We start from the raw sequence: 19949 nt of genomic DNA, 5'->3' as shown, positions 1-19949 counted from the left end.
ACAGCGACTCGTCTTTGAGCTATTTGATCTCTCATCGTTATCAAGTGCATTCGTTTTGGCGACCACTGTGTAACCTGTGAAATTACAGGTTTTGTTCCATATTTCCCTCCCTGTATTAATCTCTACACATCATTCCAGTACATTTTTTTAAAACCAGCGAATTGAACTGCAGTTTGCAGTCATTGCCTCACATTTTCAGATGTCAAACCTGTCATCATTAGAACATTCTGTCCATCTCGTACATTCGGCCATTTTATCACACTTTGTGATTACCATGTTGGTGAGCATGTTGAGATGCTTCTAACTTTTTCTCATCAATCGGTGCCAGCGGCTTTCTTGGCATTCTCTTTAATTTCTGGACCAGGGAAGAATGCCAGAAATAGAAAGTGTTTTGTGCACAGAAAGCTATTCAATCAACTCGAATTATTGTCTTTCCCTAATGCACCGCTGATCTACGGCCAAATTAACCTTTCTCGAGGATTTTTCATTAGAGGAGCAAATATGTTTGCTTTATGTGCATCATAATTCATCCTCTTATCCACTTGGTGACTCATGTATCTGGACAATCTATCAAAATACTAACACAAAGCTGACCTCGGCGAAGTTTATTGCCGTTTGCCTTGGGTGATGGTTCTGTGGATTTTTCAATGCCAACAAGTTGTTCTAATTCCAGTCTCAGAAAAGAGATGCATTCTCCTTATAAATATTCGATATTATGATGAGCTAGTGCAAAAGGAGCTTGAAAATACACCAAAGGCAACCCCGTAAATATCTACGTGAGCTATGAACTTTCTACACCTTAAACTACAGAAGCGATAGGAAATTATATCTGTTTTGGAGGCCATATTTTTATTAGCAATGTAAATCTGATGGAATTTCCTGACTTATCCCCCATTCCCTCTCCTCCCCCCCCACACACACACCTGCCCCCTCAATTGTGCATGTATTTCCTCTCAAACTTCTTTCCCTCTTCTCCACAATCCACAACCCTCGTATCTCTTTAATTCTAACTTATATTCCTTTTCTCATTTTAAATTTTCCCACTTTAACTTCACCTGTCCAATTCCACCAGACATGCATTAGAGTTGGCTCATTACCAGGAGTTTCGGAATATTGGGTCCTCGTTACTTCAATTGTAAGTGCATTGAGGTCATTATGTCCCATTTACCCAAAATTCCCTGATTTCCAAACACTGCCTTTTTTCCAGGTTATTGTAATGGTTCCCCCTCTCCCTCGACTGTATTTCTTTGTTCGTTGTCGGTTGGTTTGTACCTTTTCTGTTTCATCTCGACTTTCTCCTTCCTCTTTTTATCTTGCTGTGTTTCATTCAGCTTGTGTGAATCTCATTCCCTCCCATGTGTCCTTCTCCTCCTCCCCTCACTCTCATTTCTAATTTGCTGTTGGTGTTTCCCCCTCTCCATTTTGTTCCCATCCATACTGCTCCAGGTTTTCCACGAGACTCGATCATTTATACAAAAATAAAAAAAAATTGCATGAATGCAGCTGTCCCGTCATTTTTGACAGATTGTGAGTGTGTTTTGGTTTTGTTGCTAACTTATTAATGGATTGTTTGCTCAGTGTACAAAAGATGACCGAGGTTTTTTTTTATTCATTTTTATTTTTTTTGGATACGCAGTCGATGCTCGTGGAAGAGCCAGCGCAGTGGACAGATCAGATGTCACAGACAAAAACGCATGCATGGGATGGACAATATGGATATCGAAGGAAACTATGAGGAGGGAAAACTGGAAAATTGGAAGGAGGCCGGATTTGGGTGGGATTAACGAGGGTGGAAAAGAACATGGTTTTGGATGGGGGATGACTTGAGATGGTGGTGAACAGCTGTCTTGAAGACCTGGAGGGAAGAATGAGATTGAAGAGAATGTGGAATGTTCCACAGGTGGGGAAAAAAAGAGGAACAAATGAGTGAAGTTGAGCATTTAGGCAGTTTCACTTGGAGGCGGTTGCTGGTGGACCATGTGCGTCCTTTAGATACTAGAGGGGGACAAAGCACAGAGACTGCAGAGGGTGTAAGACCAGAAATGAGGTGAAAGAAGACAGAGAGCACCGACCTGTCGGTGATGGCAAAATGATAGGTGAATCGCACACATCTTCATTCGGGTCTACCCGCTGATTACAATGGCATTTTATCATCACATTGTATGGGACGCGCATGGCGCACATCTTTGTTTGGGTCTGCGTGTTGGTTCACGATGGCATCTTACCATCGATTATTCGTTCACCACCACGGCCACCAATATCTCCCGCGGATGGCAGCCATCTTCCCGCACCTCCGCCCCGACGCAGCTGCCACCAAGTGGAAGCATGCTGTACGTTCCGGATCGCCTGGGCCGCATGGCGTACAGACAAAGAAAGCACATTGATTAGCTCCAACTGCAGGGCGCCGGGGGTGCCTGAGCGGGCATGTGGGACCGGCGCGGCCCTCAGCCAGTCGCCGGGGCGAGGCCCAGGAGTTCGGTGCAAGGTGATTCATATCCTGGTGTTCAGAGCGAGACAATTCCACAGTTCCGCTATGTCTCGCCAGATGTAAAATAATGCCGCTTCCAGCCATGACGGTCAGGTTGTGTGTGGTGGCCGGGGCCCAATGGGAGCACCTGATTTGGGTCATGATGCATCGCTTCGGGGCGGTGCCCTGCCCTGCACCGCAGGGTCTATAAAGGATGGATCGCGAAGCCATCCAGAGTCACCAGATTTGTCGTGGTGGTCATCCTCTGTTTCCTTGCCTGGTTTTGAATCAGTCTCTGAGTGCGCCTGCTGCACGCTGTCTTCTTCTTCACACACTTGGCGATAGCTCCACCCAACTGCCCGCTGTCTGCCACCCCACCCACTCGCCCTCGACTCCACCTTATCCACCCACCCGCCTGACTCCACCTCCGTCGACCCACTCGCCACTGGCTCCAACCAAAGTCCCTCCCTCATGCCTGACGGTGGCTCCCCTTCTCTGGATCAGCACAGACGCTTTGCTGCACCATAGCCAAGCAGCAGACGACGCGCCAACTATCAAGGAGGGATCGTTCAGCGGAGCATCTCCCCAAAACATACTGGGTGGCGTGGTCAGTAAATCGTGCAAGGTATTACGAGACTGTTAGCCTCATCTCCTCTTCTTTTTGCTCATTATCTCTCTTCATCGGGGTGTGTGTGTGTGTGTGTGTGTGTGTGTGTGTGTGTGTGTGTGTGTGTGTGTGTGTGTGTGTGTGTGTGTGTGTGTGTGTGTGTGTGTGTGTGTGTGTGTGTGTGTGTGTGTGTGTGTCATGGCGCCTGACCTCGCTTAAGTTAAGAGTGCAGAAGAATTATATCGGGATAAGTCTGCTCTGTGTCTGCTTTTGTAAGTTGCTTGTTTTATTGTCGCACCTCACTTTTCTTTCTCTCTCTACGTGCACACAACAATAAACTCAATTAATTGTGCCACATATTTTTCCTCGCCTGCCTGTAATAAATAATTGTGCAGAAATGTTCCCTTGCTCGTTGTTGTCTTTTCTTTCATTGGTCCAGCATGGTCCGTATCCTAGCCTAGCCAGGACTTTATTCCCATCAATCCGTTCCTTTTAGCTGGTACGTCCTTGGCAGTGTCGCTCGGCTGCATCTGACCCGGTAAGGTGACCCAGTTCAGACAAGGCGTACAGAGGGCATGTCCCCCGGTAATTAGGTCATGTGATTATAATGAGGTCACCGATTTCGACGGAGGACCCTAAGTCACGTGGTTGAGTTATTGGCGTTCACGGTCGGTTAGCGACCAGCCACGTTACGGAGTTATCCGTGTGTGACGGCCTGAGATTCCAGGGAGTCTGGTGGGAACCCGAGATAACTTCCCCCCCCCCGCCCACCCCCCCAAGTGGTCTTCTCTCCCAGACCCCTGGCCACAACAATATATATATATATATATATATATATATATATATATATATATATATATACATATATATATACATATATATATATATACATATATATATACATATATATATATATACATATATATATATATTCTGTTAAATGAACAAACTGCCACGGTTTCCGAGACACGTGGCGGGGGGGGGATAAGTCTGACCTTTGGCACACATGGCCAGTATTGCTTTGGATTCCAAATGTCCCCTTTTGGAACAGATCCATTTTTGGAGTTCCGTGACAAAAGGGTCCAAAATTGCTGTGATGGGTCCCAAACTTAAACAGCCTATAACCCCCCACCATACGAACACCGGACGAATAGCGTGGTGAGATGAAGTGCCCGCGACCGCTCAGTCAATTGCGTGGCGAGATGGAGTGCGCGCAACCGCTCAGCCAATAGCGTGCTGACATTTCAAACCGCATTCATAAAGCGAGGCCCTGTTTATTTCCTTCCAGTCCTTCCAGACTGTAGTGAGCATTCCGTAAGCCACAATATGCCAAAACGTAAAAATGCAGACACACGTGCAACAGCAGTACGAAATAGGAAGCGCAGCTATCAAAATAATATCTCGCCACACGCTCTCGGTGAATTGCAAGACGACAATGAGAGACCATTTCCCCCCATACACAGCATTGGTAAGATGGAGACTATGTGCTCTTCCTGTGGCACGTACATGTGGAAAGCCGAACTGCATTCCGGTTGCCTTGCAGTGAACGCTAAATTTTCCACCTGCTGAATGTAAGGAAAAATTGTTCTTCCCAACATCAGCGAACCACCTCCCCTCTTGCAACACCTTTTCACTGACTGCACACCTGAAGCAAGGGATTTTCGATCCAACATTTGGGCATACAACTCGAGTTTTGTATTCGCGTCATTGGGTGTACAGTAAGATGTGTTACCTACAAGGGGCCCAGATATGTTCAGAATCCACGGCAGTGTTTATCAGAGAATCAGACATTTTTTTCCCCGAGAACGACAAACCGCCGAAGTTTTCGCAAATCTATATCTACGACACTGCCAATGAAATCGCTCATCGAACAGAATGAAACAGCGACTTTACCGTAATTTGCTTCAAAAGCTACAGGCAGTACTGCATTTCTGTAATCCATACGTAAGTGTTTATAAGCAAGCCGCTGAGTTACTGGAACAAGAAGAAAATGATGCCATGAAAAGTCAACCCAACGACGGCTTTTACTACACTGATAACATCGCTTATAGTGGATTGGGTTAACATTAGTAAGTATGCTCTGCTTTTTTCACTAGCAAGCACTCATTTCATGATATACGACAGCGTCACATCCATGTTATGCTGCTCTTTGCGCAGGTTATCTTCGAGTCCATCAAAATATACAAATATACATAAAATATATGTATGTGTACAAATATATGTGTATCTTCTTCTTCTTCTTTCGGCTGCTCCCGTTAGTGGTCGCCACAGCAGATCATCCGTATGATCCGCATAGTGATTTGGCACACGTTTTATGCCGGATGCCCTTCCTGGCGCAACCCTGGTCGCCTCTTACGACACAGGGATATGGTACACCTATTTTAACCAGGGTATATACCGGCCCAGTATACTGGTACTCATTTCACCGACCTCGGAAGGATGACAGGCTGAGTCAACCCCCTGGTGTATTAATTCAGTGGCCCAACGGGGCTTGAACTCAGGACCTTTTGGATCCCAAGCCGCTGCCCTAACCACTGTGCCAACACCAGGTATGTATGTATGTATGTATGTATGTATATATATATATATATATATATATATATATATATATATATATATATATATATATATATATATATATATATATATATATATATATATATATATATATATATATATATATATATATATATATATATATATATATATATATATATATATATATATATATATATATATATATATATATATATATATATATATATATATATATATATATATATATATATATATATATATATATGTATGTATGTATACACACACACAAGCTGAAGTGCCCGGTAATACCCAGGAAATTTGCCCTATTTTCCTCACGCTAGTTAGACTGAGGCACTAGTTGTATGGAGAAAATTAGGAAGGCTTCTTGTATTCCTCAGATTTATGGAAGGAAGGCTTTATGCTGTCTTAATCCTCAGAGAGGTCATAGTTGAAAGCGGCCTTGAGCCACTCAATGTTTCTAGCAGCAGTGGAAACTGTCCTTGATGTCCTGCCAAAACCTGGACCGAGAAAGCTGGAACGTGAGTTTTGTGCTTCTCTCGCCCATCGGTGTGACGCTCTATTTGCAGTTAGACGACTCTCTCTCTCTCTCCTCTCTCTCTCTCTTTCTCTTTCTCTTTCTCTTTCTCTTTCTCTTTCTCTTTGTCTTTGTCTTTCTCTTTCTCTTTCTCTTTCTCTTACTCCGCTTGCCTGGCTCTTTCATGAGCAGATCTATCAGCAGTTAGCTGTTGCCGTGCGCGTGCAGTTCAAGAATTCAAATAACAGGAGGAGAATGTGTATGTTTAAAAAGTCAACGAATACGAACATTTTGTATTTCAAAAAACCCTAGCGTTTTTAACCATGAAGCCGTTTGTTACGATTAATATGCCGGCGCACTATTCGAAAGCCATTTTTTAATATGGAAATTTAATTTTTTTTATTTTTTTTTTTATATATATTTTTTCATTTTTATGGAAAGCCACTAAGCGCATCCTGGAGCTGAATGTTAGGTCTATATGTGTGCAAAGTTTCATCAAGATCGGTTCACTGGTCTCGGAGCTTATTGGTTACAAACAAAGAGACAGACAGACAGAAGGACTGCCATTTATATATTAGATGTTTGTGTGTGTGTGTGTATGTGTATGTATATGTATGTATATATATATATATATATATATATATATATATATATATATATATATATATATATATATATATATATATATATATATATATATTCAGTATATATGCAAAATTGACCACTGAAAAATTATCAGTTTTATCCCCCGCCGCGTGGTGGAAGGGGGATATTGTTGTCACCCGGGTCCTCCGTCCGTCCGGCTGTCCATCCGTCCATCCGGCTGGCTGGGCATCAACATTTACAGCTGTGAGTGCGATAACTCATAAACTGTTCGCCATATCGATTTGAAATTTGGGTCACACATGTACCACCTGAAAAGGAAGAACCCTGTTGATTTTGGGCGTGGCCGGATCCAAGATGGCCGACTGGGGTGGCCATCTTGAAAAAAATGTTTCAATGGTGGGGGATTCCCCATCTCTGATGGGTATATTTCTGGTTTTACTATTTACAGGTTTGTGTTTGAATAAAATGAACATTTTTGTTTTATTTTATAAACTACTGACAACATTTCTCCCAAATTCCACATGAAAATATTGTCATTTAGAGCATTTGTTTGCAGAAAATGAAAACTGGTCAAAATAACAACAAAGATTCAGTGTTTTCAGACCTCAAATAATACAAACAAAACAAGTTCATATTCATTTTTAAACAACACAATACTAATGTTTTAACTTAGGAAGAGTTCAGAAATCAATATTTTGTGGAATAACCCTGATTTTCAATTCCAGCTTTCATGCATCTTGGCATGCTCTCCACCAGTCTTTCACATTGCTGTTGGGTGACTTTATGCCACTCCTGGCGCAAAAATTCAAGCAGCTCGGCTTTGTTTGATGGCTTGTGACCATCCATCTTCCTCTTGATCATATTCCAGAGGTTTTCAATGGGGTTCAGGTCTGGAGATTGGGCTGGCCATGAGAGGGTCTTGATCTGATGGTCCTCCATCCACACCTTGATTGATTTGGCTGTGTGGCATGGAGCATTGTCCTTCTGGAAAACCCAATCCTCAGAGTTGGGGAACATTTTCAGAGCAGAAGTAAGCAAGTGTTCTTCCAGGACAACCTTGTACGTGGCTTGATTCATGAGTCCTTCACAAAGACAAATCTACCCGATTTCAGCCTTGCTGAAGCACCCCCAGATCATCACCGATCCTCCACCAAATTTCACAGTGGATGCGAAACACTGTGGCTTGTAGGCCTCTCCAGGTCTCCGTCGAACCATTAGACGACCAGGTGTTGGGCAAAGCTGAAAAATGGACTCATCAGAGAAGATGACCTTATTCCAGTCCTCTACGGTTCGATTCTTATGGTCTTTTGCAAACCTCAGCCTGGCTCTTCTTTGCTTCTCATTGATGAAGGGCTTTTTTCTAGCTTTGCACGACTTCAGCCCTGCCCCTAGGAGCCTGTTTCGAATCGTCCTCACCGTGCACTTCACCCCAGCTGCCGTTTGCCATTCTTTTTGTAGGTCACTTGATGTCATCCTACGGTTGTTGAGTGACATTCGAATGAGTTGGCGGTCATCCCGGTCAGTGGAAAGTCGTTTTCACTCTCTGCCAGTCTGCAGCTTTGTTGTCCCCAATGTCTGCTGCTTGACCTTGTTCTTATGAACCGCCGTCTTTGAAATTTTAAGGATGGAGGCAACGTGACGCTCACTGTATCCCTCTGCCAGTTAAGCCAGAATTGAACCCTTCTTTTCCTCACTCAAAACTTTCCTTTTCTACTCTTTTGGCATGGTCAATAGTTATTTTTTTGATTCCAATTACTTTTGAGGTCCTACTAACACTGTTTTTGCCATCCAGCTGGTCCTATTGCAAGAGGATAGTGATGACCACAGCAGTGGTTTTTATACTTTTCCTTGTTAAATAAGATTTGGTTCAGGTGATCACCTAATCAGTACCTCACTAAGTATAATGAGGTGTGCCTGTGTTGGAATTCAACAGACACTGGAATGGAATGGCTGCCACATATGTAGAGATGCTGATTTCATTTTTTTTTGGAGTGGTCTCTTATTTTTTTCCAGAGATATATATATATATATATATATATATATATATATATATATATATATATATATATATATATATATATATATATATATATATATATATATATATATATATATATACCTTTTCATGTCTTCCCAAACACTAATGACCTTCCCCTTTTCAAAAAGCAGATTTTTTTACTTTCTCAAAAACTCTTCGTCCATTCTCTCTTTTCTTACTTTTCTCTTCATGCAGTTCTTTTATTTAAGGCTTGGCCTCAATGAGGACCATTGAGTCCACCGTGTCTGGAGCCTTTAACATAAAAATGAAAATTTTCATATATATATATATATATATATATATATATATATATATATATATATATATATATATATATATATATATATATATATATATATATATATATATATATATATGATCTCTTTAGTTGATGTGTTGGCATAATTCATGTACATGACATTAGCATTATCATTGTCAATGTGCTTCTTTGGTTGAATTTAATATTTCTGACTGCAAACCTCCTAACTGGTGATCATCAGGACAGAGCAATGTGCTCGCACGACAGGTGGCACTTGTTGCTGGCAGGTCGTGCAGCAAGCGCTCTGATGGGACTCGATTTGTGCCATACTGCCTCGTTAAGTTCGGGGGTTTGATTCAGATATACTAATGAGCCGAATATGGTCACAAATAAATGATTCGCAGTATGTTGTTGTCCTGATGAGCCCACAACAAGGGCGAAATCTCGATCAACATCTCTGCTTTCGTCTGTTCATGACCATAGGCTTTAAATCTCATTCTGCAAAGCCATGAGGACCATACGGATGCCTCCTGGTTTGGAGGTGATGTGTTGATGTAATTTATATCTTTAACATCAGCGTCATGTCATTGGGTCTAATTGATGTGCAGTTCTTCTGGTGAAACCTAGCTCTACTTTGAAAATGGTTAAAAAAACACAAATTCCTTTGGAGCCACTTGTTGCTAAAAGCAAAATGTTTCGTGGAATATTTTGCCATTACAGATTTGCTTTTAACATGCATTTGAGATGTTGTTTATCCACCAGCAGAACTCGATGTTAATGTAAATCTTTGTCTGTCCCACCACTTCCCCTCTTCCACCTCCCCTCCCTTCTGGTTGTGTGTGGTGCAGGGGTCAATGTTCTGATGGGAGCTGGTGCTCTTATGATGCTTATTGGCTTCCTTGGCTGTTGTGGAGCTATTCAGGAGTCTCAATGCATGCTGGGTTCAGTAAGTTTCGCAGACTGTCTGTAACTTTATGATGATGCCGTGATCACCTTTCTTGAACTTCTCATCATCATGCATCACCTCTCCTGGGCCAACCATATCGCAAAGCCAGTTCACACAGTCAGCTGCATGCAGACTGGGCATCCTCTGTTGTTGTAAGTGTTTCCTTAAACATCAGAGCTACTCAGTACTCACAGCCGACAAAGGCATTGCCATTAGCTCAATGGAGTAATGGGTGAGCACCGCAGCATCACATCCATCTCTCCTGAAATCTGTGGAATCTAAAGTTCTAAACATTATTGGCATCTTCCATGATGAGTCCAAAGCACAAGGTCTGTTGTTTTCACATCCCAGACAGATCAGTGGCCTCTCCTTTTTTTTTTCTTTTTTTTTTGCTGATGAGTTGCCTTTTACCCTATGCCACATCCATGAGCCGAGATTTTGTATTCAAAAAAAATACACTTGTTAATTACGATAACAAAAGTATGTTTGTATGACGTATGTATATGGGCTGTTAGGGTTAGCCAAGAGCTGGGGTGTCAACCCTTTTTTTCATCGCTGGCCATATTGAATGCTCTTCAACTCCTCGTGGGCTGCATTATCCTTTTCACAAGATTAAAGGCTCGTAGTGGAGCTGCCACACACACACACACACACACACACACACACACACACACACACACACACACACGGACACAGACAAATACACGAAACATAGCACAGGACTGTTAGACGAGACAAACACAGGGGACGTGCCATGCCGTCACTTGCACTAAGACGTTAATTCTTGTTCCAAGTAAATGGATTTTTTTTTGTATACAGAGTCAAGGCTCATGGAAAAGCTAGAACATCGAATAGATCAGGACTCAACATAACAAAAGGAACAGAAGAAGAGAAGAACAACGGGACATGCCAACAGAATTGTTGAATGAGAAAATAAACAGAGATGGACAACAATGAATGTGCGGGTAAGTTTGAGGGGTGGGAAGAATGCAGGGGGTGGATAAGATGGATACAGAAGAAAAATTTGCGGGACGGGGGAAGGTGGGTAGTTTAACGGGGGAAGAAAATATCATGATTTTGGATGGAGTGTGATCTGAGGTGGTGGTGAACCAAGCTGGCTTGATTGAAGACCTCGAGGGAAGAATGAGATTGAACATGATGTGGAAGTTTGTTCTACAGGGGGGGGGGGATAAAATGAGGAACAAATGAGTGGAGGTGAGAAGTGATTCTGGATTTTAGGAGTTTCACTTGAAGGGGGATGCTGGTGGACCATGTGTGTCCTGCAGATACTGGGGGAGGGGGGGATTATTAGTTTTGCATCCAAGTAAATCGATTATTAGCTTTCAAATGGTACCAATTTTATTTGATTGAGTTGCAATAACTGCATTTTTTGGCCACAGATAATGTAGTACTCAATTTAACAAGCATTGACTCTAACCTTACACGAGCACACACCGTGCAGACCTAACACGTGTGTGTATACACTCACATACACCAACAACAGATATACACCGACAACTGGGATAACGATAAAAGAGCAGGAAGGTATAAAATAATAAGTTGGACAGATTGGGAATAAACTAAGAAGAGGTCAGCTCAACTGGCATGGAGAACAAATCGTGCCAAAAACCAAGGATACTACACCAATGGGTTTAATAAGATGGCGGAAATGAGTCAATCGGATAAATGTCGGTTCTGCAAGGTAGAAACAGAAAGTACGAGCCACCTCCTGTTGGGATGTAAAACAACTCATGTCAGAGCAGCCGTACACCCAAAGGAACAACAAGGTATGAAGAGTAATCCACTGGCACATCTGCAAAAGTCTCAATATCTCAGTTCCAGAAAACTCTTGGAAACATGAACCGAAAGCAATCATTGAAAACACGGAACTAATGCTCCCGTACGACCTCATGAACCCATCAAGCGTGAACATCGAAAACAAAGCATTGCGGCCGGATGTACTTAGGTATCAAAAAGAAAATATGGCATTGCTAATTGTATTGTTACTACCCGGCAATTTTTGCATAAACTATGGAGAAATCAAAAAAATGACCAAATACTAGGATCTCCAAAATAAAGTAAAAAAATCTTGGAACCTGAAGAGCAACAAAATTGTACCAGTGATAATTGGAGCAGTAGGAATCATGCCAACCCCCACCCCCATCTCTTATAACAAGGTTTATTATAATGAAAAATGATATGGGAATAGACAAGGCAACAGAACCCAGACAGACCTGGCACAGGAGGACAACAAATAGGTGAGGTGAGGCACGAAAAACCGAACTCATAAACAATAGGAAAGAAATAAAGCCGAACCCCCTCATGGTGCCATTTACCAGACTCGCACATGATGAACAATGGGGACAGGTGACGGCTTTTCGCTGACACAAGATGGTTGGGGCTCCACCACAATGGCATAGCCGTGAGGGTTGGCGCTGCATGGATTACATGTGGCTCAGTGAATGATGGAGCTTCACAAATGGCAATGAGGGAGGCGAGATGAGAGGGACTTCTCTCCCTCAAAGGAAGAGCATGATGTTGATGTTGCCGTGTGAAAAGCTCAACTACCACCCGGAGCACGGCCATGACACTTGTGAACTGTGGAACTGCCCCTATGCACGACGAGCCCCTGTAATTGGCCACATGTTGCTTGTGGGTGGAGCCATCTTCCAGTCCGTTTTGCCCAATGGCACGGCTATGAAAAAAGTGTTCTGCCTTTCTCTGGGGCTCTGCAGCAGACCTTGTTGCCATAGCTTGCGCAGCCTGCCGGTCAAGCAGTTTCTAATGGTCGTTCCTCCGAAAGTGCTATGTGCTTTCCAGTGTGCCTTTGACGTGGAATGTCCGGTGCCACAATACCTCACCCAGCCTCACCTGATATACAGGAGGTTTTACACAACAAACTTACCCTCCACTGAGTTAAAGTTAGCACTCGCTGCCTCCTCAGTGCATGTTTTACAATACGGTTTACTCTGATGTTTTCCATGTTACAAGAGTAAGCAAACCCACACGGACGTATGGACCATACTATTCTTATCATGATCCAACTCTGGATCCTCCCTCACCCCCATTCCACATAACAATAACTTTTGGGCTTCAATGTTCACAAAAGCTACAATGATTATTTTTTGAAAGCTGAAGATTATATGACACGACGGCCGGAAGCTACTGAAAGCTGAAGTTTAATTGGCCAATACTTTTCGCCGATTGTCAGAGACTGCTGCACACTGGACCGTCATGTATGCTTGTCGCAGATAATTTGTTGTAAAAGTTGAACCAACTTTAAGGATCGTCCGCCGATGCACCTGAAAAACGAGTCGACGAGGTTCGTCAACCTTCGCACATTACACGATTATCAAAAACTGTCACCGACAATCTTGTTGCAGCATGTCTGATGGTGTGCGCAAAGCTTTACGCCACTGAGGCTGATGTGGTTTCTACTTCAACATAACGCGATGCAAAACCTAAACTCGTCGAGGGATTAATTAAAATCTTTGCAAGTTCTTAATTCGGTATTTGACCGATCGCTGTCCAATCAGATGTCACTTGCGTCGTTACAGCGTGCACTGATGAAACAAATCAATCGTCGTAACCATTTTTTTTTCTATCTTTATTTTTTTCCCCCATACACTCCTTTTTGTTCTTACATCACATGAATGACCGAAATATTCTTTGTCAAGGTTGGTAATTTTTCTGGATTCAAGGAGAGTGTAATTTTTAGTCTAGAAGTGTTACACACACACAACCTCATCCATTTGTGGTTGAGTAGTGAAGGGTTTACAGGGTCTTTGCGGTCTTCTGGGTTTTGGGGGTCTTTTGGGTCCTCGGGGACTTTTGGGTCCTCAGGGTCTGTTGTGTCCTCTGGGTCTCAAATATCTTGGGGGTCTTAAAAGGTGTTCAACAGTGGAAGGGGGTCTCAGTCGTCTAAAGGGTCGAAAGGTGCATTCCAAAAGTCCGTAATTTCTTTTATTGTCGTTATTCGGGCATAAGAGTTGATGGATTTTGTGATGCTTTTTCTTTTCTCAAAACAAAATCGGACAAATATTCCTGAGAAAAATAAATGTGCAATTTTCCTATCAAAAACCAATAAATACGATCAGTTTAAAACATGTCTTCCACAAAACCTTCGCGGGGGTCAACAATCGCTCCCCCCCCCCACCGCCCTGCCAGCAGCAGGTTGGACACACCAGGCCGAGAGGTACTGTATATGCACTCACCCTTGAGCTGTCTCACCTGACTTTGAATCTCGGCCCAGCTATAAACTTTCACCCGGCCTGGTGTTTCACATGCAGAGTGAAGCCTCCATGTGTGCTGTCCTTTGGATATAATTGAAACCAGCATTGATTCGTGGCCATTCTAGATCCCACGGTGTCCTTCGCGAAGTGTCAGCGAGTTATTACCAGCACCCTGAACAAATTACAAATTATTGCCGGGGCTGTGAACATAAAGTGGTGTGAGGCTTACCCTGCTTTTACTATCTTACTGTGTCGTTTTTGTCTGGGCAGCAACTTCTGCACTATAAATAAAATCACCATGTGTCCGCCATATGTCATGTAAATAGCCATATTTGATTACAAAGGGCAACGTATTGTTATACTTCCATATGGTATGTATGTATTGTTGTGGGAACAGTGATATTGGGTAACAGGTGTAAAATAGACTAGTTATGTCATTAATAAACTCTCAGCATAAGTTTGCGGTTTCTGTATAAAAATGATAGGGCATGCGTCGAAGTTTGTTCAGGAGCTGATAAACGTTACCCCATCCCACTGTAATTGGTCGAAAAGCATCCCACCGTTCCCCCATCCTTCATCCTCTAAATAATTCCTTTTATAATAATCTATCCATGTGTGCTTTACAAATTGACTTACCAGCCCTGCAAGCAACCAAACACCCTAACCCCCACTCACAAAGAAGGTGAAAACAACTGTGCAGAAAGGTAAGGGCTACACCCAGCCAAGATTGTGACCAAGATCGTGGTCCGTTTCCCCGGAGTTCACGCTCATCCCCAATCCTTTTCAAACGAAAGTACTGTAGGTGACAGATCTTCGAAGTTTTTGTATGTTGGAAACTGAAGACAATATCTGTTTGGCTTTCCTGGCGGACAGTGTACGGTTTATGAGGACCATCCGTCGCTAAATTGGTGATCGTCCGGGTGGAAGATTTGACCTCATGTCCACCTCACATTCCACCGTTACAGTATGTATGTATTGTCTCAACAGGTCTTCAAATTCCGACCCATCGATGTTGGGTTATTATCATTTAATTCCCCATAGGAACTGTCAAATCACATGAGGGACCCCAACAGATTAGTGCCTCTCACTCCATGGTCAGAATTGCTATTTATGCTGTTTTTTTTTTAAGTGAATGTTACTCGTTTTAACCTCTCCCACAGATTTACTGAAAACCGCACCGCAATGGTTTCTCATGTGCAGGTTTTGCAACGGTCGGACCGCGACACGAAACGTGCTTTCAAGGAATAACAGTTTTATTTACAAAAAAAAGCACAACACCACGAAGATGGAGAATCCCCAGAGAAAAGAGAGATAGACATAAATACAAGGAAACAAATAAATAAATGTCCAACCGGGATAATGGGAATGAAAAACAATTAATACAAGATAAAATCTGATGGCCACGAGAACACAATCATTCACAGACACACACACACACACACACACACACACACACACACACACACACACACACACACACACACACACACACACACACACACACACACACACAATGGGGTGAACTAAGTGTGTTCTTTTATCAAAGGATACCGGTACTGGTATATTCCCCACCCCCGTGGGTGGTCCCTTTTATCACCTTCCCCATGTCCATGCCCAAACATCCTTTGCTCACCGTCCCGAACCAGCCAATGATGGAGCGTGTCGCTGTCTCTAGGGTCAAGCCATGCAAAGGTGGTGTCATCACCAGCATGGCAATCACAGACCACAGGGTGGTTTTAAATTCCGCAGACAGGATGCAAAGTCCCAAAAATGCAATGGTCCAAAAATAATCCCTTTTTACCTCTCATGGTTCCTCAGCTGGTTTGGAGAGAGGGAGAGAGAATGAACAATGCTTTTCCACCTAATGTTAATGTCAACACTGCCCCTCCCACGGCAGACATAATAAGAAGACAACTTCACTCCAACAAATCCCTGTTCCAGAAGAATATTCTCAGCTACTCAAGCACACGGTCCATGATAATTATCATCTCTTTCATGATAATTATCAGCCAACTCCTTCACCAAATGAGCCCTCCAACGTAACAATATGAATGTATGTCGCACTTTGAAAACAAGGAATAAGTGTCGTTAGAAATGTCATATTCTGGAGAAGTGTTTCCATGAATATTTCTCCACTGTTATTGTCACAACATATCTCCACTTGAGTAAGTGCTTAGCTCTTCAATCGGCCACCTTACTGACAACTGATCAGAAATTTCTTTACCTTTATGGATTTTTGCATTTTGTCAGAAATAATCTCTTTCTGGATGTCACTGATTACCAAGAGTATCTCAGCAACTGATGGTTGAGAGCTTTGGGCAGTGATTTTGTTCAACTTAATTTTGATCCCTGTGTTTCAATAGCAGGTCACTGAAGAAACGTGGTCGAGGTGATCTGACAAGCAAACGTGTTTGGCGAATGTCCCAAGGCTTGTTTCAACCCATATCGATTAGAATGTATGTTTCATTTGTTTTGTCAATAGTGCTGGAGAGGGAATTTCATTGCCTGTCATGCTTGTAGATACATTTTAACCGTTTTTTTTGTTTATCTTTTCTTTTCCTTCCAAGATTCAGACTCATGGAAGAGTGGGGTCACAGAGGATATGAACTGACAGCGAAGCTGTGGGCCAGCAGTGGGACACAATGAGCAAGGGAATTAATAAACAGGAAAAGAGAAGAGAAAGAAGGGGAGTTAAACACAGTAACCTACCAGTAAGAGGGTTAGGTTAGGTAGGGTTAATGTGGATAGAAATGATTATGGGTAAGGATTTGGGGGGGGGGAGGCAGTGGGCATGGGTGTGACATGAGAGGTGGTGCATCTACTGCTTGCAAGAAGCCTTCGAGGGAAGAGTGGGAGAGAACAAACTCAGGAAGGCAGTTACACAAACGAGAAGCGAGGAACAAAACAATGGAGTTTTGCAGTCAGTTGTTGGAGAGGGTCAGAGGACTGAGAGAGAGAGCAGAGGAAGGAAAACCGGAGGAAAAGCAGAAAAAAAAACAACAACAGAGGCCACCAACCTGCCTACGATGTTGCAGCAACAGACCTTGTGCTTCGGCCTCACCATGGGAGATGCCCATAATATTGATCCGTGCTTTTTATTACCCATCAATGGAACCATAGTTACCCCGCCCGTGCAAAGTGAAAAGCGGGGTTAAGCGACTGGTTCACTTTGTCTGTCTGTCTGGCCACAAACGTCAGTTTTATAATCGAGGAACAACTTAATTTTAATTGAATGTTATATTTTTAACACGAATCGGAAAATGAACCTGTAGTTCAGCAGTACTTTGGTTCTGAATTTGTCCTTATCGCACATACGCAGAGAGGAGTGAGATAATGTTTTACTTTGTCTGCCTGTCTGTCAGTCAAACATAATTTAAAATCATTCAAAAAGGAAACTTACTCTTTTTTGAGGATGTCATAATGGACACAAACAACAGGTATGAAGAACTAATGTAACGTTTTGAATAAAGTGGTGTGCAAGATGCTGCATTAATGGTGGAAAACTTCAGAAAAAAATTTTTTTCAATTGAATTATATACTTGAACAATGGAGAACATAAATCACCTTTTTGACACTTTCAGAAAGCCGTTTAGCAGTACTTAGACAAAATATGACGGAATTTTACTACATCTTGACCAATCAAATTTGCGCCTCACAGACTCCTCCCACGTCTTTTTTTTTCTCAAGACTGTGTGGGGTAAAAATAATCATTTATGAACTCTCTTGTTTTGTTTTTTGGGGTTTTTTTTGCAGATCATCATTCTTAAAATCACTTTGTCTTGAATACAATGCTTTTCTCTTTGTAGTTTTTCATCTGTCTTCTGGTTGTCTTTGCTGCGGAGATAGCAGCTGGAATTTGGGGCTTCATGAACAAAGATCAGGTAAGTGACCTGTTGGCCATATGACGTATTTGAGGTTCACGTTTGCAGGATAGCTCAGAAGTAGCATGTGCGCCTGTCTAGTCTGAGTTTGATTCTTCGTCCGACTATAAACTGTCACCCTGTTGTTTCACAGTCAGGGTGTGTCTTCAATGAGAACAACTTTTGGCAGTTGGTATGTTAAGTTTGGGACTCCTCTTCCAGCTTGGTTGCTGGTGATCATTACAGATCCCCCATGTCTTTTTACAAAAAGTAGGCAAATTATCGCCGGTGTCCGGCTTAAATTTCAAGTCGTGACCCCACCCTTCAAGGAGCATTGCATCAGCAGCACAGCTATACTATGAGAATTTATGTTGCTCGTTCCCGAGTATCTCTCCCTGGTTACTCCCTCCTCGGGTATGACAGTCCTGAGCCTCGTCCTGGTGGTGCAATTACTCTATTCATCAGACTCCATTTCTCACTCTCCATGCACTGCCCTCACTCCTCCACACTCCAAGGAATACTTTTGGCTACAGCTTCCCTCCACTCCCAACTCTTCTTTATCCTTGTGTTGTACCATCCATCAAACAGTGATGACTCCATTTACATCTCGCTCTCTGAAAACATTGAACCAACTTCTATCTTCTCATCCCAACTCTATCTTCCTCATGTGTGGTGACTTCAGTTGTCATCATGCCAGTTGGCTTGGTGTGGGTTCCTCTCTCACCTGTCATGGCACTTCAGCAAAAGACTTATGTGGCTCAATGAGACTGACACAATCTGTCAACTTCTCGACCCAGATCTCAGCCAACAGTACTCCATCTCTTCTGGATTTGATTTTGACTTGATTTCCCAGAAAATATCTGCTGTTATTCCTTTGCCCCAATTGGTTCATCTGACCATGTGCTTGTCAAAGTGGACATCTCTAAGGCCATTGTTAGAGAACTACCGTAGGGCTGACGAGTCTGGCATTTCACTCAGGCTGACTGGCAGAGCCTTCAAGCAGCCATCAAACTTCCAGACTGGTCTCCCATCTCTAATTTATCTGACATCAACTCATCCTGGGAATTCTTTCAAAGAAACTTGCTCTCTCTCTCCCGTGCACAGATTGATCCCATCTCGTCTTCAGTTGTCGTACCCTTCCTCCCACACATGGTACACTAAAGCTTGTGGTAAGGCAGTTTACCTGAAACAATTTGCCTTTGCCTCATGGAAGACAAATCCAACTGAAGGCAACCTCAATTCCTTCCACAAAGCTCGGAACAAGTGTGTGTCTACACTCAGGAGAGCCAGAAAACAACATCTTTCTAATCGCAAGTCTGAACTCTCAAACCTCTCTCCCTCCTTCAAATCCTGGTAGCATCTGGTTAAGTCTGTTTCTGGTGTATGTTCCCCCTCCATCCCCTCCCTTACCTCAAATGGCTGCACAGCTGACACTGCACGTTAAAAGGCTGAATGCCTAAATTGCGTGTTTGCTTCCAAATATTGTGTCCCAAACGCATCACTTTCTGTAGCAACCTTATCCAGTCATACCCAGCTGTTCCTGGACTCTGTGTCCTTATCTCCCGACAAGGTGTAGATTTTGCTGTCAAACCTCGACTCACATTCTGCAACCGGTCCAGACGGCATCAGCCCACATGTACTAAAAACCTGCTCTTCTGCTCTTGCTCACCCTCTCTTTGTTCTATTCACCCTCTCATTTGCTCCAGGTCAACTGCCGTCTGCTTGGAAATCTGCAAACATTACCGATGAGCATTAAAAGGTGCAAAAACAGATCCCTGCAACTCCAGACCAATCAGCCTTCTCCCAATCATCAGCAAGGTGATGGAATTCATCGTCACTTCAGACATTAAACCCTTTTGTC

General features: G+C 42.9%; 1 protein-coding gene across 2 annotated transcripts in view; it reads left to right on the top strand.

Annotated features, from left to right (window-relative positions):
- LOC147025806 (CD9 antigen-like) overlaps positions 1-19949 on the top strand; it is a 55075-nt gene that overhangs the window by 23267 nt on the left and 11859 nt on the right. For both annotated transcript variants that reach the window (XM_085880643.1, XM_085880644.1), the window contains exons 3-4: positions 9899-9996; positions 18035-18109. In XM_085880643.1, coding sequence (XP_085736769.1) covers positions 9899-9996; positions 18035-18109 — 173 coding nt within the window. The remainder of the gene's footprint in view (positions 1-9898; positions 9997-18034; positions 18110-19949) is intronic.

Source organism: Eptatretus burgeri, chromosome 5 (assembly GCF_056783735.1).
Source record: "Eptatretus burgeri isolate ZD-2024b chromosome 5, Ebu_testis_v1, whole genome shotgun sequence".
Lineage (NCBI taxonomy): Eukaryota > Metazoa > Chordata > Myxini > Myxiniformes > Myxinidae > Eptatretus > Eptatretus burgeri.
This window is presented reverse-complemented; position numbering and strand designations above follow the sequence as displayed.